We start from the raw sequence: 25,618 nt of genomic DNA on the forward strand, positions 1-25,618 counted from the left end.
AGTGGGAAGAACTTGAAGTTCATAAGTTAATTCGATTTGGTTTGGGGTGTGATCCTTAGTTTTATTGTTATTTTCCATGTTTCGAGAGGTCGAGCAGGTCCGTCTTATGTTTATGAACTTGTTGGTATGCTTGGACGGGGCCCCGGATGCCATTCGGACGATGCGCGGAACTCATCCCCCTAGGTGTTTTTTTTATTACTTGTATGGGGAGCTGCGTACGCACTAGGTGATGAGAGTCTATGCGTAGCTATATTTCATGAGATGTCCGAGTAGTCTTAGATTTGCATCATGCTTTAATTGTACTGTCATGTTATTTATGCATATTAATTATATTGAATAAAGCTGAGACTAGAGATTTTAAAGTTGAAATATCGAAGTTAGATTTCTTATTTTTGGGAAAGAATTGAAGAATATTTAATAAATCTGAGAAATCCATGTCCTCTCGCGTCGCAAGTACTTCCGCGAGCGAGGTAAACTTCTCTATTCTCATGGGAGCGGGATGTTCGCCTCGGCAGGTTAATAGATGCATCTATGATTTGTAACCTTAACATAAATCGTGCATGACAATACTTGGAGCCTAAGTATATTTGATATTATGTTATGGCTCGAAAGGTTATAATTATTTAGTTGAAAAAAATGGCTTGGAATTTACTATTAGTTAAAGAGTTATTTATTCACTGTTTGTTATTGAGTTATTATTATTGGTTACATAATTCATGCTTATTTAGAATTTTTAAATTTTTCTTGTTGGCCCATAGTAAGTGTCGATGTCGACCCCTAGTCACTACTTCTTTGAGATTAGACTGAATACTTATCGGGTACATGTTATTTATGTACTCACGCTACACCTTTGCACTAATCGTGCAGGATCTGAGGCAGGTGCATCTGGTAGTCGTTTCAGCGCGCAGCCCTGGTACCCAGAGACTTAGTGATGAGCTGCTTTCCGAATCCATTCTACAGCACTTGTGGTCTCTCTTTTGTATTTACTTTCTGTCTACTCTATTTGAGACAATAGTTTAGAGTTTTGTATATTCTACTGTTAGCTCGTACACTTGTGACATCAGGTCTTGAAAAATGTGCTAGTTGACATTTGATGGCTTTTGAGTATTTATTTCGTCACATTTGTTCTTATAATTGTTTACACTTTATTTTATTAAATTTCTCACCTCTTACTTATCTAATAAGTAAAAATCAGCTATTTCTAAATTGTTAAAAGGAACAATCACATGAATAATTTACCGTTGGCTAACCTAACGGCGACGTTGGGTGCCATCACGACTTATACGAGAAATTGAGTTGTGACAGGATGTATTTATAGTTTTTAGGCTAAAGTATAATTTTATAAACTTGGAGATTAAGAATAAATTATGAGGATATGGAGTATTTTGGTGGGTTAGAAGCCAATTATGGCCGTTTAAGGCCGTCGCCCAACAACTAAATTGCAAAAGTCAAATTTTCTTTTTAAACGGGCCTGATGTGGGACACGATTGGCCCGGACCAAGATTTTAGCAGACCGGCTAGGTCATTCCAAATGAGACCAACACCTGATCCCATCCCCTTCTCCAACCCACTTACTCCCCCTCCCATTCCCCTATAGGCACCGTAGGATCAAATCAGATGGGTATCGAACCCAGAGTGGGACGGGACGAAACCCAGGCTTACTCGACCCACTTAACAACCTTACTTTTTCATTTTGGAGGCATGACCAAAAGTTGAGGGAAGTGCACAGTTAGCCACTAATTAGAGATGTCTTTACTCTTTAGCCACTGTTTAAAATGTATTTACTCTTTAGCTAGTGCTTAATAAATTTTTATCCATCCGGACGAAAATACCCCTATGCTATACATGGGTGTTGTGTAAATATTAAGGACATGTTGTCCTTAACTTTATGAATGATGTGTAAATATTAAAGATAAAGTGTCATGTATTTGCACCTTCCGTTGTTAAACTTTAGGACATCATGTCCTTAACTTCATATATGCAGTGTAAATGTTAAAGACATGGCGTCCTTAACTTCATGTGTGTAGTGTAAATGTTAAGGACACTATTTCCTTAATATTGGTGCCCTTAACATTTACACAACACTCATGAAGAAAAAATAAAATGTATTTTTATATTAATTTTAATAGAGTAGTATCTATTTTTGCTCAGTATTAAAAATACTGGATAAAAATTAAATAACATGTTAAAAAGTGGCTGCCCACGCCATTTCTACCCAAAAGTTAATACTTCCGAGCCCAAACCCTTCCAGGGTTTCCCGCACCCGTTGGAAACACTACTTACCGACAAAAGAACCGCAGAAAGCATAGTAGTCTTTTAACTCTGAATCGAAACTCTTCCCTTCGCTTTTTTAAAAACCCTCCTCTTCTTGGCGCTCCCTTTGCTGCTCCCTTTTTTTACCTTCTCCATTGTTCGCCACTATCAAATCGACAAAATGCATGCCCCAGTTCTCGTTCTCCGTAAGTCCCCTTTTCTCTGTTTCTATTTTAATGGCTTGGGCTTTGTTGTACAAGATCGATCTTTTTCCTTTTTTGGCTAAAAACGACTGTTTGGTTTTTCTGGGTTTTGCTTAAATATGATGTTGTAATGGGTTTCTGTTAAAGATCGCCGTCTTTGTCGTTTTGGATTTTTGTTTTTGTTAATGTTTACTTTTTTGGAAGATCCTATTTCGTTATAATGGTTCTTATGATGGTTTGTTTTAAGCAGAGGATTCTATGAAGCGTGAACAAGGTGGCAAGGTACAGCGTGCCAACATTCAAGCTGCCAAGGTAAGATTAATGCGTGTTTCTGTGGTCTATATTTACGTTGAATGAAAAGCCAAAGCGTTGTTAGTTTATGAAATGATTGGTATTAAGTTGCCCATTTGGAGAGGGTGAAGCTGTACTTAATGAGTCATATTGATGTGTGTCTACTTGTGTGACATATGCAATTATCTTGTTTGTATTGCTCATCCAGGTTGATTCTCTTTGTCTTTCACTTTTGTCTGCCAGGCAGTTGCCGATATTATTCGTACCACTTTGGGTCCACGATCCATGTTGAAAATGCTGCTTGATGCTGCTGGAGGTATATTGGTCTTTGATATGTTAATTTTTTCATGAGAAGAGTATTGCACCAGAATCTTTTCCTATGCATATACTTGCTCATGCTGTTTCTCCACATAGTACTTGATGTTGAGTTTACTCTTTTTCCCCTTCTTGTACAGGAATTGTAGTAACCAATGATGGAAATGCAATTCTTCGTGAGTTAGATCTTGCACACCCTGCTGCAAAGGTATAGCCCCTCTCTCTCTCTCTGTGTGTGTTCTTCTACGTTCCCTTTTTTGGCTCAGGGATGTTTGTTTTGCATAACAGTATACCATTTGCCAATTGCTTTTTGAATTTCGTCGATCACTCAGTTGGATACTATCTTTCCTTTTCCCCCTTTCATGACATGTATGTCTCTGGGATGCTGCAGTCCATGATTGAACTAAGCCGTACCCAAGATGAAGAAGTAGGAGATGGAACTACATCAGTCATCGTCCTAGGTATGTTTGATTTAGTTTTTGTCCTTTCAATTGTGTGTTTTATCACTAAATTACTGACATGCAGTTTGTTTGCTTATCATGTCTCCACATGAATTACCTGCATTCTTAGTATTGACTTACATCATTCTTCTAAGTGATTATATCTGGGGAGTCCAATTGTGTTGGATATACGATGCAAGTGGATTTGCTCCTTACATATACATATAAATATATACATATGTACACTCACATACACACATATACACAAACACAATTATAAGTGTATGTGCGTGTCTGGTTTTGTCTGGTTTTGGCTTCTTTCTTTGTTCCATTTTAAACTTATCCCATTGATTTTTTCTTGTTAAATTCTAGTATTTGGAACTAAAATGAAATTTACTAAGAGAAATAAAAAATGAATGCACCATAACTCGAATGCATGCCTGTGTGCGCCAAAAAGTAACCTTGAAGAAAAGTTTGTTTTTAAATCCCTTCTGAATCTAAATATCTGCAATTTCTTTGAAATATTTAGAACATGGTTGTGATAATGGGTGTTGGAAATGATGCCTTGTGATGTGTCCTTTGCCTAGTGAGTAGATGGTGAGATGATGTTGGAAGGCTTTGATGGACAAGGAATTTGGGAAGAAGGAAATATTGGAGAAAGAAAAGCAAATCCGTCAAGTGAGAACCTGGGAACATTAGAAACACAAAGCAACAACAACAAACCCAGTGGAGTCCCATTAGTGGGTCTGGGAAGGGTAGTGTGTACGCATACCTTACCCTTACCCTTGGGAGGTAGTGAAGCTATTTTCGAGGCTCAGGAAGATAACCTGGGAACATTAGAAGCACAAAGCAACAACAACAAACCAGTGGAGTCCTATTAGTGGGTCTGGGAAGGGTAGTGTGTACGCATACCTTACCCTTACCCTTACCCTTACCCTTGGGAGGTAGTGAAGCTATTTTCGAGGCTCAGGAAGATAAGAGAACAGTAGAAACAAGCAACAACAACAAAGGCCCGGAGGATAATACCAGCAATCTAAGAATCAGATAAATAGATTGAGAAAAAAATAATAGTAATCTAAGAACAACTGAACAAGACATTATGAGACTAGCCCTAAAAATTTGGTATGGAACAGAAAATTGCTCGACTACCTACTAACCTTTTACCCTAATTTTCGACCTCCACATCATCCTATCAAGGGCCATGTCCTTGGTAAGCTGAAGTCGTGCCATATCCTGTCTGATCACTTCTCTCCAGTACTTCTTAGGTTGCTCTCTACCTTTCCTCATATCCACCCAAGCCAACCGCTCACACCTCCTAACTAGGACATTTAAGCATCTTCTTTTCACATGCTCGAACCATCTAACCCCGCTTCCTGCATCTTGTCCTACATGGGGTGATGTACTTTCAAGGTTTTGCACCTCTCAAGCACAAAGAAGAGAGAAAAACAAAAGCACCCCGCTAAAGTTTTTCACAAAACTAGCGGAAGTGTTTTTCAAACTCATATTAGAAGAATGTAAGATGAAAAGAAACCCCACTCACACGTTCTTCAATCCCGCAAGATTGCAAAAAGAGTTGATTAAAGGAAGAACAATAAAACAAAAAGTAAATCACGTTTTTGAAGCAAGAGCTTAGAAAAAGCTAATCTCCCATGTTTATTTTCAGCATATTGAGCCCTTTAAATAGGCCTTACAATAATTAAAATTGATAAGGTTAAGGAAAACTAATCCTAATTAAACTAGAATAAGAATAAGACTAAGAAAATCTATCCTAACTAAAATAGGAAAAAGAATTCTAGTAGGAATGGACTACCAACTAACAATCCTATTTTGACCAAAACTATAAATATAATCCTACTAAAACAAGAATTAAATTACTAGGAAACAAGAAATAAGAAATACTTATCTTTATGGAAAAGAAATTCTAATCTTGAATGGATTCTTGGACTTCTTGAATCTCTTGGATTCTTGACCTTCTTGATCTTGCACCTCTCAAGCACAAAGAAGAGAGAAAAACAAAAGCACCCCGCTAAAGTTTTTCACAAAGCTAGCGAAAGCGTTCTTCAAACTCACGTTAATAGAATGTAAGATGTAAAGAAACCTCACTAACACGTTCTTCAGTCCTGCAAGAAGTGTTGAATAAAGGAAAAACAATGAAACAAAAAATAAATCACGTCTTTGAAGCAAGAGCTTAGAAAAACTAATCACCTATGTTTATTTTCAGCATATTGAGCCCTTTAAATAGGCGTTAGAATAAGCAAAATTGATAAGGTTAAGGAAAACTAATCCTAATTAAACTAGAATAAGAATAAGGCTAAAAAAACATATCCTAAGTAAAATAGGAAAAAGAATTCTAGTAAGAATGGACTACCAACTAGCAATTCTAGTTTGACTAGAACTATAAATATAATCCTACTAAAACAAGAATCAAATTACTAGGAAACAAGAAATAAGAAATTCTAATCTTGAATGGATTCTTGGACTTCTTGAATTTCTTGGATTCTTGACCTTAGTGATCTTGCATCGGGGGGTCACCACCTCCTTCACCCGAATTTCTTCATTCTTGATTTTATCCAACCTAATATGCTCGCACATCCATCTCAACATCCTCATTTATGCTACTTTCATCTTCTACATATGGGAGTTCTTGACTGGTTAGCACTTTGCCCCATGCAACATAATCAGTCTAACTAGTATTCTGTAGAACTTACCTCTAAGTTTTAGTGGCACATTTTTGTCGCACAAGACACAGGTTGCTAACCTCCATTTCATCCACCCCATCCTTATATGGTGTGTGACATCCTCATCAATCTCCCCATTCCCTTGGATAACTGACCTGAGATACTTGAAACTTCCTCTATTGGGGATGACTTGTGAATCAAGCCTCATGTCCATGTCTTCTTCCACTGTCACATCGCTGAACTTGCATTCCAAATATTCTGTCTTCATTCTGGTTAACTTGAAACCTTTAGACTCAGATCCGTCTCCAAACCTCCGACTTATTGTTCACACTGCAATTAGAAACACAAAGCAAAGGAGGATAATACAGAATAAAAGATTAAGACATTATAGAATCTCAAGCGATGAGGTCAACGTGTATGGAAATCAATCAACGAATCAACCATCACTTCACTTGTTACCTTGTCCTGAAGTTGATACTTGACGCGCTCATAGTCTTTTTGTTGGTTTTATTAGGCAAAATTGAAAAAACTTGAAGTGAAAGGGTGGGAACCCCTCATCAAATATTCTAACCCCTCCAATGTTGGACCAGAAGGGGGGAGTTAATATCATTTAGTTTGTTCGAGTTATACAAAACAATCTAACAAGAGAGATAAAGAAATTGATAAGTTGGTTTTCTCTCCCAATCTCTCTTAAACCTAATAGGTTAATAGAGTGCAAGGTTTTTAAACAATGAAATCCAATTAGCTGAATTAATTAGCTTCATATGTATCGCTTTTCTTTTTACCCAAATATTGAATTACTATATTTAGCATGAACTTCACTTTGCTGGGGGTATATGTTGTATGGAGTTATTCTTGAATTTTACCTTAGATTTCTCATATTAGCTGAAAATTGTACATAATTACTAGGTTTCAGGGCCTGCATGATGTTGATAAAATAATGGATTACAGTTCTAACCAAATAAGTGCTTTCACTTTTTCTGATTTTTAACATTTTTTATATTTTTCCAATATGTTTGAAGCTGGCGAGATGCTCCATGTTGCGGAAGCTTTTATTGACAAGAAGTATCATCCTACTGTGATATGTCGAGGTAGAGTATGTCTTCTAATTGCTTTTGTCTCATGTCCCATGATTCGTGATTTTAATTAGCACTCCTGTTAGCAGCTTATGGTAAAGCGCTGGAGGATGCAATTGCTGTGCTTGACAAGATTGCAATGACCATTGATGTCAAGGATCGTAAGTTTCTGAACCCTTTTATGGGTTCTTTGTCAGCTTTATAGGGAGTACATCTGCTTTTTAGTCTTTTTTTAAAATCTGATTTTTAGTATGTCATATTTAGAGTCATGTAAGGTTTTTCTTTTGGGAGGCGGGAGGTAGGAGGTTATATGAATGCCCGAGTGATGTTTAATGGCTTCTTTAATAATCTGAAACTTTCAGCATTTTTGGTTATTTGTTTGCAGAGTGTTGCTTTTGGCTTATAGGTAAATAGGGGTATAACTGTTAAGTATGAGTTTTGGTTGAATTTGACTGTGTTATCAATACCAAGGAGGATATGATGTGTCTTTGGGTGCTAGAACTTTGTCATAGAAATGGAATCTTAATCGGTTGTTTCCTTTGAAATTCTATTGATAATATGTGGGCAGAAGTGCATAGTTACAATGGCCTGAGAAGTTAGAAGTTTTGCTGTTAATAAGGGGCATTATCATCTGATCTACTTGCCATTGTCAATGAAAATCATTTTTTTGTGAAATAGTTCTGTTTAATCGGGTATGAGTAAACTTTTGGAAACTTCACAATCATTTTATGCATCAGGTTATTCTCTTTGTCCACGTGTATAGTATTTTTGCTCATGTATCTGAAAGAAAAGGGAAGCACGAGTTAAAATTCTTGGCAAGGGTCTGTATGGTGTTATCGAAGCTCATTCATAATATCTTTGAATATGCTCTATGATATGCATTATTACTCACATTATGTTCAAATTGTGATAGGTGCAACAATGTTGGGGCTGGTGAAAAGCTGCATTGGCACAAAATTTACTAGTCAATTTGGGGATTTGATTGCAGTAAGTAGTAGATTAATTGCATTTACCTACGCTTTTTTGCCAAAAAATAAACTGAAAAGAAATAATTAAAAAATCTATATCAAGTGCGGAATCTGTTGTTGAGTATTCTGTAAACTATCTTGTTTAGAACTGAGGATGTTTCAACAGAACTTGTTTTTCATCATGGATTCCATTGATTTAAGACTTCAAAGTGTTCTGCTAGAAACTGTGTTATATTGGCCAAAGAGGCTCTTTCGGTGTCCTCCAAGACTTGCTGTAGCTTTGCATCAGTTCATGAGCCTTGACTGTTTGCAATCAAGTGTTATTGGGTTTCTTCTGTTATAGATAACCACCAAAATATACAAGAATAAGTTGTTGCATGTTAGTTTTACCTTTGAATAATGTGCATCCACTTATATTGAAGCGATGTAATATGCTTAATTCAGTTAGGAAATCTCCAATAAGCATGCTTATTCTTTGTTACTTCTTTTTCCGGTTGGGCTTTCCAAACCACCTTACCTGACTAAATTTACATCTAGCAGACAATTGTTACTTACTAAAACCGTTAAGGCCTTCTCTAGTTATATTTTTACAGCCATATATGCTTTTGATTACTTAATATGTGAATTTGATGATTATTAAAGTCACTATTTGCATCTTGATGAGGAATATAGGATTCACATTTATTGATGTCTTAAAAATAGATTATGATGAAATGAAGCATATATTTTTATTCAGATGATTTCTGGGCTGATTCTTTTTATCTATCTCAGGATTTGGCAATTGATGCCACAACAATTGTTGGTGTGGAAGTTGGACAAGGGTTGCGTGAGGTGGACATCAAGAAGTACATTAAGGTGGAGAAGGTACCTGGTGGGCAGTTGGAAGACTCAACAGTGCTTAAAGGAGTTATGATGAACAAAGATGTAGTTGCCCCTGGCAAAATGAGAAGAAAGATTGTGAATCCCCGCATCATTCTTCTTGATTCTCCTTTGGAGTACAAAAAAGGCGAGAACCAAACCAATGCAGAGTTGCTTAGAGAGGAAGATTGGAATGTCTTATTGAAGATGGAAGAAGAGTACATTGAGAACATGTGTGCGCAGATATTGAAGTTCAAACCAGATGTTGTTATTACTGAAAAAGGACTTAGTGACCTGGCATGCCATTATCTGAGCAAGGCTGGTGTCAGTGCAATCAGAAGGCTAAGGAAGACTGACAACAATAGAATTGCCAAAGCTTGTGGGGCAGTTATTGTCAATAGACCTGATGAGTTGCAGGAATCTGATGTTGGTACTGGTGCTGGTCTCTTTGAGGTGAAAAAAATTGGCGATGAGTTCTTCACTTTCATTGTTGATTGCAAGGATCCAAAAGCATGTACAGTCCTTCTAAGGGGTGCCAGTAAAGATCTACTGAATGAAGTAGAAAGAAACCTACAGGTATTTCCTAAAATTCTATGGCCGAGTAGCTTTTACACAATGCATTATGTTGAGCTGTTCTATATACTTCTTTTTACAGGATGCAATGTCTGTCGCTAGGAACATCATCAAGAATCCTAAACTAGTTCCTGGTGGTGGTGCAACAGAGTTGACTGTATCTGCTATGTTGAAGCAGAAAAGTTCATCTATTGAAGGCATTGAAAAGGTAAACTATGTACTTCAACCTTTAGCAACTTTTATTATGAAATCAATTCATGAATATAGCATGTACAATGACGCTTTGTGGAAATTGAAAAGGCTAAAGTGAGGATGCTAAATTGGTTTTCCTTAATTTCTCAAATTTCAGTGGCCTTACGAAGCTGCTGCAATAGCGTTTGAAGCTATTCCACGTACGTTGGCTCAGAACTGTGGTGTGAATGTTATTCGTACAATGACGGCGCTCCAAGGAAAGGTGAAAGATTTATATTATTGAGGTGGAATTGCTACTTTAGCATCTGCTTGCATTTCATCTAACTCATTTTGTATTACTATAGCATGCAAATGGCGAGAATGCATGGATAGGCATAGATGGGAATACTGGTGAGATTGCTGATATGAAAGAGCAGAAGGTATAATATTAAATTCCTCAAACACCATTGCAAACACCTTTAACCACTGCTCCTCCAAAAGAAAAAAAAGAAGAAACAAACAAACAAAAAGGAAAAGCTTCTGTCATCACGGAAACTATACCGAGTTTTGATGGGTTCCTGTCATCTTTGCAGCATCCTTAGTTTGTTTTATCACTTTTTTGACCTGCCTTTGACTGATAATGATAAATTTCACCACTTCTATTAATTCAAGAAACATTCAAATTCCAGATATGGGATTCCTACACCGTGAAAGCTCAGGCGTTCAAAACTGCCATTGAAGCTGCTTGCTTACTCCTGAGAATTGATGATATTGTGAGTGGGATCAAGAAGAAACAGGCCCCTGGAGCAAGCCAAGGTCCATCTAAGCCAAAAGTTGAGGGTGAAGATGACGCAGACAATGACCAGCTAATTCCTGAATGAGATATCTAGTGAGTGCACGGAATTACTTCCCGAGCCCAGACTGCAGCTGAAAAACCATTTTGATATGTGCATCTTTTTGCATGTTCTTTAATGCTAATCAATGCTGATTTTTTCAAAAGTTTTGCCCTTAAGGTGTGACTTCTGCTGTTCTGAATGTACACAGTTGTCAGCGAATAGTAATCATTTGCTTACGTTGTAGTTGAATTAGATCTCTTTTGATTGTTGGATGTATATTATGTTTGATATTGCTAGTGCAAAATTGTCACTCCTGACTAGTAGTTTTCTTGAGATTGAATGTTTGATGAATTAATCGTTGTCTTTCCTGAAGTGGTTCATTATGATTCTCCAGAATCGTTTTAATTTGATGGCATTTGCTTTAACGTTTAAATTACTTGTAAAGCACTCTGGATAAATGCTAAAGCCTGCAAGTTACTTTAAGCCTTTACTAAAGGTTATTCCGGTCAAATGGATTAAACCTCTAGATGGTTGCCTAAAGCTCAGATGAAATCCAGGATTAGTAGGTGACGGAGGATGCTTAAGAAATCAAAAGAGAGACCTAGTTATGGTGTAAACTTTCTTTGGTTCCTTTACGAACAACCTTGCTGAAGCTAAGGCTATCCTATTTGACCGAAATTGGTGTACAAAAATAGACTTAAAGAGGTCTGAAATTGAATCTGACTCTCTAATCCTAATTAGTGGTACACCTTAGCAGATTGCCCAATTAGTTGATCATATTAGGCCGGAAGGCCACATCATCTTCTCATACTGCTACAGAGAAGTTAATTGTACGACATACCTGTTATATGACTGGAGTTTACATAGGAAGACTTCTACCTTCTTTACTTTGAAGAATGACAAAATTCAACTTGTCAATTTCAGAATTAGGACTACCAAAAATTCCTTCAACGTTTAGCCACATCTTTTGGTTCACTCTGACGGTGATGGAATATTTGATCCGCACAAACTTCTACTTTTGTGCTCCACATATTTTTAATAAGGAGTTGATTAGCCTAGTTTTCTGGCAGCTCCTCAGGTTCTCTTTTATGTGTTCTTTAATATACAGGTTGAGGTCAATACCTAACCTCTCACCACAATGGTGATACTATTAAATAAATAAATAAAAAAAAAAAAAAAAAACTAAAAGTTACTTAGCTTTGGATATGTATGGTAAGAGAAGCGTCACATAATTGGTTGTTCTAGTGCTTAATGATGGGTAGTTTTTCACAATTGCTAATGTTCTTTGATATAGCGTTTATTTTATGTGCATTTTCTCATTATCAAAGTTAACCGCGAACCTAGGAGTGTTAGACTAATGGAAGAAAAACTTATTACGTTGTATCTTTTGTTAATATGTTACTTTCAATAGCACAAATTTTGGTTTTCTTTTTCCCAAATAATATTATACGGAGTAGTATTTCTTAAGATGGAAAGCTCTAAAACGCTAGATAATGCATACTTTCATAGGACTCTTTCTCATTTCACATTATTTTTTAGCAGATCAAATTGTTGCAAGTTTGGAGGTTGATAGCTAATTGTTGATTACAATCAATTCTGTGACCACCATATTAACTGGTGGTGTTTAAGACAATCAATCCGCTCGGAACACGACTTTAAGTAACTTAAGGAGTTTTTTGACCACCATATTAACCTCTGGCGGTGTTTGAGACACATATAATACAAATCTTCACTAAGGGTGTGTTTGGTACGAAGAAAAATATTTTTCGAAAAATGTTTTTTAATTTTTCCATGTTTGATTGGCTTAAATATTTTGGAAAACCTTTTCTTCATGAACTCATTTTCCTCCAATTGAAGGAAAATATTTCCCCTATCAAGAGAAGGGAAAATATATTCCAAAACTCTTTTTTAACCTTCACCACCCACCAACCCACCCCCACCACCCCACCCACCACCAACCTCCACCCTAAATAGAAATATTATTAATGGTACTTTCTTTTTATGTTATAGATAGAGTACCTTTTTTTTTTATTTCAACAAATAATTATATTTTTTATGATATAAAAAAGTATTTTTTTTTCCTTTTTAACAAAAAGAGTACTTTCTTTTCATGATGTAAAAAAGTATTTTTTATTATCTAACTAAACGCTAGAAAATATTTTCCAAAAAAAAAAATTCACTCACCAACCAAACAAGGGAAAATAAGTCATAAAACCACTTATTTTCCATATTTTTGAAAATATTTTCTATCGTACCAAATACACCCTAAATCTAGCTAACTTTGAAGACAATTTATAGCCCATAAACATCAAAAATGGTGTATTCAGGAGTGTCTCCAAACTTTTCCAAACGTTTAGTTTGAGGTTGCCACGTCATTGCTTTTTTCCACATTCCCTCTATTTTTCTCCAAATCTCAATTTTCTGAGACCACTTGTATTCCTATTTTTCTGAAACGGTGCAGCAATCCTCTAATTCGAAGTACCATTAATATGCAAGTTGAAACTTTTCGCAAGGCAATAGAGCTATAGAAGAAATTATAGCTATGCCATTCACCAACCAATTTTTTTTACGAGGGACCAAAAGTATTTTCCTTTAGTTCTGGAGATAAAAAAAAAAAGTTTTTCATGTTGTGTCATTCTTACCAGTATTACTAGTAGTACTCTTGTATTTCCTCTTTGTTATTATACGAGTGTCTTTATTTTATTGTTATTATTGTTGTATAGTTGGTTGCTTCCTGTTTAGCGTTCCTTAAGCGGAGGGTTTACTGGAAACAGCATATCTGCATTCACAAAGTAGGGGTAAGGTTTGCGTACACACTACTCTCCCCCAAACCCCACTTGTGTGGATTACATTGGGTTTGTTATTGTTGTTGTAGTAGTAATTGTCCCGCAATGCAATGTAGATATTTATTGTTCTAAAATTCAAATTGAGTAATATAGGCCTACGCCCCATAGAAATTGTTTACATGTCCCTTGGCCTGTAGGTCTTGCCATAAGGTAAGAATATTCTAGCTCTTTCAGAGTGGTGTGTCACTGCTGGGTCTTCTTCCCCCTCCCCCGCCTTCCACCTAAGTTGCGCCAATAACTACGTCTACTGAATAACTGTCCACTGAATAAAAATATTAAACTAAAAGCCCAAACAAAATGATCACCTAGGGAAAAAAGGCCATTTACAGATAATGAAGAACTATAAGACTGAATTACCTAGGTTGCATGTGCCTATAAGAAATCGTGGAGCGACTCATTAACACTAATAGAACTCTGCACAAAGTTTCCTTTCATGATATGAGTTACTACCCCTTGAATACAATGTAAATATTTATTGTTCTAAATTTCAAATTGAGTAATATAGGCTTACACGTTATAGAAATTGTTTACATGTCCCTTGGCACGTAGGTCTTGCCACAAGGTTAGAATATTCTAGCTCTTCCGGAGTGGCGTGTCACTTCTAACTCTTCCAAAGTGGTGTTTCCAATTTTCAATTTTCAAACTTACCCCGACCACGTCTAAAGACTCACCTCAAATTTTTCACACAAGTTCTAAATGATATAAAGAACCTATTCTAACTCCCGGAACAACAATCCAAACCCGATAGTGTCAAAGTCAACTCCCGATCAAACCAATAAACTTTCCAAACCTTTAAATTGCCAACCTTCGCCAATTAGGGCTAAAACTTTCTAGAAACATCCAAATGCAAATTTGGGCATACGTCCAACTCCAAAATCACCATCCGGACCTAACGGGCCCATCAAAACTCCAATCTGAGTTCAATTACACAAAAGTCAAACTTGGTCAACCCTTTCAACTTAAAGCTTCCAGAATGAGATTCATTATTCCAAATAAATCCTGAACCACTCAAAAACCAAAACAGACCATATAGGCAAATCTTAATACATCATATGAAGATATTCAAGACCTCAAATCACCGAACGAAAATGCTAATATTCAAAACGACCGGCCGAATCGTTACTTTCTCCCCCACTTAAACATACGTTCGTCTTCGAACGTGCCAAAAGTCATTCCAAAGCTATCAAAACTCCGTATAAACTCACCATACACTTACCCATGAGTGATCCCACGTCACCTCAATCAACATAAGCCTGTCACCACCATCCAACCAAAGAATCTTTCTTCAACCTTCGTCCATAAACATTGGAACCTTATCTTTAACATCGGGAATTCATTGTAAGACCCGATTCTTGCATCTATACACTGAATAAGTCTGAACAAGTTATATCAATACATAATCATATTCCAAGATATAATAACATGATAAACTCATAACCACTCATCAGATCAACAAGTTGTGGAGCTCTCTCGCCCAACAAGAATCATTGCTAAATTCTAAGGTGACTAGTGATGTTATTCTGTCAAACATACCTTAATTAAATTCGATAGCACTCATTCCAGATCCAATAACCTCGACCGACGTTATTTCATCATCCACTACAAGATACTCGACCGACATGCCACACCAATATCTCCTAGTGCCACATACTATGCAATCTTTGCACCAAATAAACAACAACTCGAACATCCCAATGATGGAAAGAGAATTAAATGAGAGAACCATCCTGCAGCTCAACAGATACCGCCACAAGGCGCAATTCTATGAGTCCATCCCTCAAGGGAGAAATAAAACACACAAAATAAGCACAAAGAATCATATCCTAACATAACTCTGCTACGATGCGCAACCTAATCCAAGCACTAGTCCATATGGAATACCTCGAGCCATGATGCTCACAATCAACAACCTTATGCACGTCGACAAAAAACACGCGAAGTGCATGGCCATAACAATGGAGAAACGTATAGCACAATATACCACAAGTAGAAAAACCATAACCAAGGCGCAATCAATCATTCAACGCCCTAAGACCATCTCGCTCGAATTATGCCACAAGGCCCAAATAGAACTACATCATGTGTGTAAATAGTCAACAGTCTCACAACTCATTGTAGCATAGGAGAGTAACACATGGAACATATCAGAACACAAATAAGATCAACTCTAACCAATGACATACCCCTAAATAATAGTTGTGCTGAGTAAACAAATCTGACCCGATGTAGAATACGCATTCTTATTAGGCCTACTAATGGCTTCCAAATCAATTTCGATCCTCCTGAAATAGGTAGATAACCTCCAAAAAAATCCACAATAATCTATCTATAACACATTTACTCAGCCGACAACCTCTCAACATACCTTCATAGTCCACAACTAAGGAACAATCTGCCTCTGAGAATCCTCATAGTCTTCAAATCCCTAGAATACATGAATCTCTATGTCTAATCCTAACTCCATCGCACAAGTGACTAACACATCCCTCATGCACAATCATTTCACGAGAAATACTTCCTTAATTCTTCCATGCCACATAGCAAAATCTAAACATAAGTAGTTGACCAACCAGACGATTATCATGGTACCAGTCAAACATCCGCAAGTCAAAACATAGTGTGCCTTCTAAAATACGCACCCTTCTTAGGTGATACCAGATAGTGCCAGTATTCTTCTGAATATCTGAAGTCGTCCATTCTGTCTAGAACTCATGACCTAACAGAATCGTAACCTCGTATATGCAAACCTCAATCCCACAGGTCGCACCGCATCTATCATGCCATCATATGAAAACACGAGAACCCCATTACTAACTCTGAATCACAAGAAGGATACATGTTCCGTCAACCAGAAATCTTCCACTTGACCCTATCTAGGAGAAAATCACCACAATCAACAAAACTTTCTCATGCTTGTAGAAAAATATCTGCCCCAAACCATGGCTGAAACCATCGAGAACTCTTCAAAATCTATTTGCACATAACCAATCCATAAGAATTGAATCCCTCTAACTCAACCAAGTCACGCAGGTCGCCAAGCCCAAGAGTATTACCACAAAATACTTGTAGAGTCTTACCACACCAAAGGAACCGACTGCTTCTATTACTATGCTGATCTAACCCACTAACAAGATGTCCTATTTCTTTGAGTTCCCCTCGACTTACCTTCAAGCTAACACCTCTCCTTGTCAGTCCACTACGGTCCTTAACCCCAAGCTCGTCCTAAGAGATCCTATCATACCACATCGTTCTAAGGCCCATAAGTCATTGTATCCCTCTTAAACACCCAATAATATTGCAATCGAGATACCCACTCTGAAGAGACCTTCGTTGAATCTGAAACTGTGTTCTTTAACCTCTCTGATAATGAAATGTATAAATCACTAATGTTATATAAATACCGCAAGTCTCGATACCAGCCAATGCAAATCTCAGATCTTAGCCATATACAATTTTGGGAAAATCCTCAAATATAACATATGAATCTTGAACTCTTTAAAACCTTCTCAAGAGTCCTCCACTCTGCTCTCTTCTCAAATGCACCGCCAATAGGAGCCAAACGACTTGTGCTCCACCCACCTTTAAGCAATCAAGTGAATCCCTTCTTCTTGCACACAATGTCCACTAAAAATAACACGCTTAAATCACTCCACGATTTCCATATATTCATAAAGTGTAATACATCATGCATCCAAAAATTTCCTTAATCGAGTTATCCTCGAAATCAACCTCTTCAAGTCATAACTGATCCACAAGTATGCCTTAGACCAAAACTAACATAACACATGACCATGCAATCTGATCATCGACAACAGACTCCCCCACTTGGCTCGAAGCTACAAAACTTAACATCCAATAATCCACAACACCCTTACTCTGTAGGTGCCATAATTTCGCACTGTAATTCAACTAAATCCTTCATACAATCATGTAGCTCTAATTATAAAATACCACAAATCATCTGCTAAGCGCATATTCATTTTTGTGACAGCTGTGCGAACTTTCTCAAGCGATACAAACTTAAATTGCAACACAAAATCTACTGATAGGAAGGAAGCTCTCCACATAAACATCATAAGAGTCACACAACCTTAGAATATCCGCAGGAGATAACCCACCCACTTAGCCTTAACCTGGCATTTCTCTATGCCCTTTCATGGCCACAACCGCTATACAATCACTTAATCCTTCCAATTATGAACTCGTCAACAAGACATAAGAATCTGATTTATTCCGTAGTTGAACAACTAAAGGATCCCTAACATACTCATAACTCAAGACGGTACAACACATCAAGACAGAAATCAAGCATTCATAGTCCTTTACTTCCCAAGCAAATTATTCTCATCACATCCAAAACATCTAAGCATTGTCCTCGGTTACATAATACTCTTCATATAGCTATCCAACCACTCACTGAGCTATCAATCCCACTCTCAGGGACACTACCAAACATATAAGTCCAAAAGCACATATTCACACAACTAAAACCACCGGGCACAAGTTGCGATCTGAAACTGGCCTCAAGTTCTCAAGACTAGCCTATCTTCACAACATAGAGAACACATCTAGCACCCTATCCATAACATCACAAGCCATCGATGCATAGCTAATACCTAATGTTGAACATAACATATGAATGGATGGAAGGAAATTAAATATGTATGCTTCAAGATGATTTTAGTATTGATTTGACGCCAAGCACCCAGCCTATCTCTATTGCACCGTACCGCATGGCTCCGAAGGAGTTGAAGAAGTTGAAGGAACAACTTGAGGAGTTGCTCATGAAGGGATTCATCAGGTCGAGTGTGTCACCTTGTGGTGCACCGGTATTGTTTGTGAAGAAGAAGGATGGGAGTATGCGGATGTGCATAGATTACCTCCAGTTGAACAAAGTTATTATTAAGAACAAGTACCTGTTGCTGCACATTCATGATTTGTTTGACCGATTATAAGGTTCCAGGATATTTTTTAAGATTGACTTAAGATCTGGGTATCATCAGTTGAAGATTCATGCTTCAGATGTTCCGAAAACCGCTTTCTAGAATAGGTATTAGCCCTATGAGTTTCTAATGATGTCCTTTGGCTTGACCAACCCCCCGGTGGCGTTAATGGAATTGATGAACCGGGGTTTTAAACCATATCTTGACTCATTTGTCATTGTCTTTATTGATGACATATTGATTTACTCGCGTAGTATGGAGGAGCACGAGCAACATTTGAGAGTTATGCTTCAGACCTTGCGAGGACAAAAGTTATATGCTAAGTTCTTCAAGTGCGAGTTCTAGTTAGATTTTGTGGTGTTCTTGGGACATGTTGTATCAGGTGAGGATATTAAGGTGGATCCCAGGAAAATCGAGGCAGTATAGAGTTGATCTCGTCCTACCACAACGATCGAGATCAAGATTTTCTTGGGGTTAGTAGGTTATTATCGTCGATTTGTGGAGGGCTTCTCATCTATTACAACACCTTTGACTATATTGACCTAGAAGGGTGCTCCATTCAGATGGTCCGATGATTGCGAGGTGAGTTTTCAGAAGCTCAAGACCGCATTAACTACAAAACCGATTTTAGTGATGCCCTCCGGTTCAAGGATGTATACTGTGTATTGCGATACTTCACACACTGGCTTGGGTTGCATATTGATGCGGAAGGGGCGAGTTATTGCATAGGCTTCACTATGGGTGGGCATAAAAATCGAAAAATTGAATTCCGGACGGGACCGAATTAATTCGGTATTTCGGTTTCAGTTTTTTCGATATTTTGGTCTAATTCGGTACTACATTTTCGGTATTTTGGTATTTCGGTACGGTCCTCGATATTAGGATCTTGAAATTTCGGTATACCGAAATACCAAAATTTCTGGACACACATTTCTCTGTTTTGTTGCCTTTTGTTTTCGTTTTTTTACTGATTTTTCACACCTGTTGACTTCTGAATATGGTGAGTGTCCATGTTTTGAGAACCAAAGAAATAATTGGTGAACTGAAATCTTTGTATTTTTATGTGTTTATTATTGATTGTTTTCTCAGTTTGTTTGACTTCCTTTCTGAATTCTTCCTTTTATTTTTGGTTTTAAAAAAAAGGAATCGATCTGCAGATTTCCCATTTTACAGCAATGAATAAAGGATTACATTTTATTAATCTGTTCAATTGATAGCAAACTATTGAATCAGAAGGTAAGTAGATTTGATCGAAACCGTACAGAACCAAAATGATAAATACCGAACCATACCAAAATACTTTGGTACGGTATTTGGTATACACAATTGATAAACCGAATTCCGAAATACCGAACCGAAATTCTTAAATACCAAACTGAAATACCGAATGCCCACCCATATGCTTCACATCGGCTGAAGTCCCACGGGAAGAATTACCCTGTACATGATTTGGAGTTGGTCGCGATAGTTCATGCTCTCAAGATGTGGAGACATTATCTTTATAGGGTGTCCTATGAGGTTTACACCGATCATCACAGTTTGCAACATCTGTTTAAGCAGAGACATTTTAATTTGAGGTAGTGCAAGTGTCTTGAGTTAAAAGGATTATGATATTACTATTATTTACCATTCGGGCAAGGCGATTGTGGTTGTGGGTGCCTTGATAAGAAAGGCTGAGCGTATGGTTAGTTTGGCATTCATTTCGACAAAGGAGAGTCCATTGGCTTTGGACATTCAGTCCTTAGCTAACATACTTGTGAGATTGGTTATTTCAGAGCCCGGTCGAGTTCTTGCATGTGTTGTTGCTCAGTCTTTACTATTTGAGCAGATCAAGGCTCGTCAGTACGATGATCTGCACTTGTTGGTTCTTAGGGAGACGATACTATAAGGTGGTGCCAAGGAGGGGTTCTATCGGTGAGGATGGTGTTCTGCGAATGTAGGATCTCTTTTGTGTTCCTAATATTGATGGCTCGAGGGAGACGATCCTATAGGAGGCATACATTTCACGGTACTCTATTTATCCAGGTGCTATGAAGATGTATCATGACCAGAGGAAGCATTACTGGTGGCGGCAGATGAAGAAGGACATTGTTGAGTATGTGGTGAGATGTCTAAATTATCAGCAAGTTAAGTATGAGCACCGGAGGCCAGACGGCCTACTTCAGTAGATGGTTATACTGGAGTGAAAATGAGAGCGCATCACTATAGACTTGTAGTTGAGTTGCCGCAGACGTTGAGGAAATTTGATGTCGTTAGGGTGCGGTTCTTAATTTCGATGTTATTTTATGTGTTTCGAGGCTTTAAGCAGATCTGTATTATGTTTATGGACTTGTTGGTGCTTTTGGACAGGGTCTCGGGTGGCTCAGATGTGTTTCAGACCACTCGGAGCTAAGTAAAAATTGCAGAAATAATGGTTCTTGTTTCCTTCTTCGTGAATGCGGAGGTGGTGTCGCGTTAGGGATGAAGGACTCGAGGGATGTACATTTTTTCTTCGCATTCGTGATTGCTTGGACGCGTTCGCAAAGGTTGAAGACACGTGGCCTTCGCGTTCGCGACCGTGCGTTCGTGTTTGCGTAAAAGGGTAAGAAGGTTTGGAGTCAGTGGGTTGTTGCCCTTAGCATTTGCAAAGGGCAGGTTGCATTCGCGAAGCTTGGGCTGGGCTAGCCTTTGCATTTGCGAGGACCTGGTCGTGTTCGCGAAAGGCTTTTTTTTTAGCCTTGGCATTTTTGCCTTCACGATCGCAAGGACATGGTCGCGATCACGAAGAAGTGACCACTAACAGAAACATGATTTAAAATCGGGACTCATGCTCATTTTCTCTCAATTTCACTTTGGGTTGGCCGGTTTTGGAGCTTTTGAAGAGGGATTTTTCACCTAGCATTTTAAGTTTCGGATTGTTCGGCACCAGTTTAAGGCTATTAATGTGATTTGGGGATCAAGAAGAGCACTTGAAAACAAGGTAAATCTCTCACCTAACCTTATAAAAGGGAATTTATTCTCTTTGGTGTATTAATTATTTTATGCTACTTGTTGCGAGGAGCTACATACGCACGAGGTGACGAGAGTCCATACGTAGCTATATTTATATTATGTTCGGGTAAACTTAGATTCACATCATGCCTTAATTATGCTATTTGTATTTACCCTACGTACTTGGTTTTCTTAATTTATGACTGAGATCGAGGTTAGCATAAAAATATTGATTGAGCCTCTTACTTTGGTAGATTGTGAAATATTTAATGAACTATAGATTTGTGTCTTCTCAATGCGCATGTACTTGAGCGAGTGAGGTAGTTTCTTTGCTCTTATGGGATCATGTCATTTGTCTCGGCAGTATCGTAACACTATTATTATGGGATCGGGCCGTTCGCCTCAACGGTACTTTGTATCACTATTCTTATGGGATCGGGCTGTTCGCCTCATCAATATTGAGTATTACTATTCCTATGGGATCCGGTCGCTCGCCTCGGCAAACTCATGCTTAATACTTGAAATTGGATTTGGTTTTGATAACAACTGAATTCGTGCCTTCGAGCCCGGTTATAACATTTTAGTGATTTGATATAGATCCATGTTATAAGTTGGAGGTATTTTACTTTTAATCGGTGTATTTAAGGAAACTTCTATTTTTAAAAGTTAAAAAGAAATAATTAAATTGGAGGTTTACATATGGGCTTGCCTACGGCGGCGTTAGGCGCCATCGCGACCTGTTATATATTTTGGGTCATAACAAGCTTGGCCCATAAGGCTAGCTAGTTATTTGGGTAGGGTTGAATTAAAAAATTTTAAACCTGTTTGAAACTGAGGCTTATAAGCTCAACCCAAGTTAACTCGTTGATCCTTGAGCCTTGATCGGGGCTTGGGATAGGGCTGGACCGATCCATGAGCAAAAAACTAAATTAAATTTATTTTTAAATATTTTAAAGAACAAGTAAAAATAAATAAGAACATGCAAAAATAAATAAAAACTAAGTTATCCCCATTTTACAATCCTAAATTCAAAGTTAACTACTTATGTAGTTCCAAACATTGTGATTGCCCATGTATGTCAGACCAGGGCAAAATTATTGTTTGGTCTATGATAATGAAGCAAGTAATAACTTGAACACTAATACATAATAGTTTTATATCAAATTGAATGATATTAAAATTTAGATTTTTGATATGCTTATAGCATAATTAGATTAGTTTTTGTTTTGCTTAGTTAACTACATATATATCAGAACATGGCAAAATTATTGTTCACCTATGACAATGAAGCAAGTAATAATTTGAACACTAATACATATAGTTTTTCATCAAAATGGATAATATTAAAATTTAAATTTTTGATATGCTTGTAGCATAACAAGATTAATTTTTCTTTTACTTAGTTAATAACAAACTAGAAAAAATTTAAGTGGCCATAATGATTCTTTATCAAAAGAAATTTTTATCCTTGATTAGTTTAGATTACTATAATTTATTATTAACAATTAAACTACTTTTCCGTATAGGAGGAGATTAACCAAAAAAAAAAAATGACAACATAAACAAATTTCATGAATTTTTAAATTTGTATAAACCATGATGATAAAATCAGCAAATAATCTTAAATCAAATTAAATGACCTAACCATATAAATTTACTTGAACCTGAGAATTTGAAAAAGAAAGTATTAAATAATATTCATCTAACGTAAAAAAAAGCTGTAGATATAAACAACTTGCATTTGAATTAAGTTCTTCAATTTTGTTTGCTTTACTGGACTCTTTTCGTGTTCTTGCTAAATGTGTTTCATCTACCGCTTCTTAAGTTTATATCACTTTTTCTTCTAAACTTGTTTAAGTTTTGAGTTTTTCTCAAAACGTGTTCTCTATGCTCTTGATTGTGTATCATGTCTGTTTGTTTCTCACGAGTCTCTGAAAGAGACCTCTGAGCCTGTTATCTGTCCTTTCGTCTCTGCTTCTGATTAAAGTTGAAAACCCTAGGCTTTGGGTTTTGGCAAGTTTATCTTGGACTAGGGTTCTACTTTGGGACCGTGGACTCTCAGACTCATTATGAGTTTACAAACTGAACTCGTATCCCTTTTTATGAAACTCCTTGTCAAATATTAAGATTCTTGTACGATTATATGTAAACAAAAGTTATTCACATGACTAGGGGACTTATGTCACGAAGAAATCCTTAAAGATTTAAAAAAAAAATATGTTTTTAAAAGAATAAAGAGCGTGCCCATCTTAGCCCATAGCGTTCTTGGAGCTGGGCTAGGTTGGCCATTTTAATTTCTATTCAAATGGTAGACTGGTCTACTTTAGCCCACCAAATTTAAAGGCCCGTAAGGTCTCGGATGGGTTGGGAGAAATTCAAAAATAACCACGTTTACAAATGGTCATTCAAAAATAGCCACAATTTTAAAAGTAATCTAAATTTAATCACTTTTTATGTAAAGATAAATCTAAACGAAAATACTGTTTAAAATCCGGAAAAATACTCCAGTATAATATACTGGTCCAGCATAATATACTGGAGATTGAATATTATACTGGAACTTTCTGCGTGTTGGAGTTCCAACATATTATACTGGAAGTTCATACACATGTGCACCGATCTCCAGTATATTATGCTGGAACTTTCCGTGTTGCAGAAAAATACTAGCTATTTTTATAAATACTAGCTATTTTTAAATTACCAGTCCAAAAACTGACTAACTCGTGTTATTTTTACAGCTGGCCCATTTTACAGTTCTGCAAAGAAGTTTTATAAGAAGAGTAAATTACATTCCTATTTCGATTTCAAAAAGTGATTTCCAGCAATCCTATTTATGATAGTGACTTTGAGCTATAAACGACAAAGATGTTACTTAATTATTTGTAAATAGCTATAATACAATTAATATTCACACAAAGAGTATTCACAAAATCAATAAATGTATGATATGTACTGCACATGGATTTCTTTCAAATAATTATGATTGACTGATATATATATATATATATATATATATATTTTCATCATTTCAGTTGATTATAATTAATTAATATGGTTTGGTGTGCATCGGATGAGATAAGTTTTCACTCAAATACTTATTGTCTGATGTCATTGCCACCTCCTCCTGTCCTCCATTTCCCTTTATTTATTCTTTAAAACAAATAATTTAGATTGGATCTCATTTATGACTATTTTGTAAATTGAATGGAAAAAAGTTGTCAAAATAAAATCATGTTATTTTCTTTTGTTATCAGTATCTTTTATTTGTTGGGAAAAGAATACAGCGAGGATTATTTAGATCCTTTAGATATGTTACATTTAATTTCGGTAAATAATTTGGCGCTAACGTAAAATTATCCCGCCAAAGAATTAATCCATATAAATGGCGTGTATCTTAACACATAGCATCATACGAATAAAATGACCATTATTTTAAGTTTTAAAGATAAAATTTCACTCATCACTTTAACCTTATCTTTTTTATATTCAGTCAATCTAACTCTTTTCTTTTAATGGATTTTCTAAACTCACGATTATTGATCCAAATATGAGTAGGGTCTAGCGGTAAAATATATCAAATCTACATATTAATTCCTTTGCATGCGAGGAAAAAATATTGAGGAAAGCAACCTATCAACACAAATTTGAGAAGTTCAGAAATGATGCTGCTTATGTTTGAAGGTAAATATTTACTAGTAATATCAATCTTTAAATAAAATTTTATGAATGTGACTCTAAAATATTTATCAATAATATACAATATCTGTCAATATGAAATTTGCGAAATGTTTAAATTTCACTTAGATTGCAATGACAAAAGTTTCTAGATTCCTCTACTAATAATATCCTTTTTAAATGAATTTTACGCATTTTATAAAATTATACAAATTTTAGTTGAATTACAATGTCAAAAGTTCTAAATTTATTTTCCTCATAGATTTGCTAATGACAAACAACTATTCCTATACACATTTCACTTTTCTTATGAATCTAATGCATGTATAAATTATGGTATTTGCTTATCAATTACTACTTCATTCCATCTCCTTTAAGAATTGAATTGAATTTATTTCGCTGACATCTCATATTCAAGCTCCCATTTGGGTGTCATCATCATGACTGAATATACATAAATGATGCATAATCTATTTATACATTTCCATTAAAAATCTTAAAATCCCTTTTTTTAATTATTGT

General features: G+C 36.5%; 1 protein-coding gene across 1 annotated transcript; it reads left to right on the top strand.

The window, feature by feature from the left end:
- The first annotated feature begins 2,239 nt into the window (after nucleotides 1–2,239).
- Nucleotides 2,240–11,034, top strand: LOC107774646 (T-complex protein 1 subunit gamma). The gene is made up of 13 exons (XM_016594255.2): nucleotides 2,240–2,459; nucleotides 2,707–2,768; nucleotides 2,991–3,063; nucleotides 3,203–3,270; nucleotides 3,454–3,523; nucleotides 7,203–7,271; nucleotides 7,346–7,417; nucleotides 8,170–8,243; nucleotides 8,996–9,658; nucleotides 9,738–9,863; nucleotides 10,005–10,109; nucleotides 10,192–10,266; nucleotides 10,516–11,034. Exons 1-13 carry the CDS (start codon nucleotides 2,435–2,437, stop codon nucleotides 10,705–10,707), a joined length of 1,674 nt encoding a protein of 557 aa, XP_016449741.1. The 5' UTR covers nucleotides 2,240–2,434; the 3' UTR covers nucleotides 10,708–11,034.
- The last annotated feature ends 14,584 nt before the right edge of the window (nucleotides 11,035–25,618 follow it).

Source organism: Nicotiana tabacum, chromosome 8, assembly GCF_000715075.1.
Source record: "Nicotiana tabacum cultivar K326 chromosome 8, ASM71507v2, whole genome shotgun sequence".
Taxonomy (NCBI): domain Eukaryota; kingdom Viridiplantae; phylum Streptophyta; class Magnoliopsida; order Solanales; family Solanaceae; genus Nicotiana; species Nicotiana tabacum.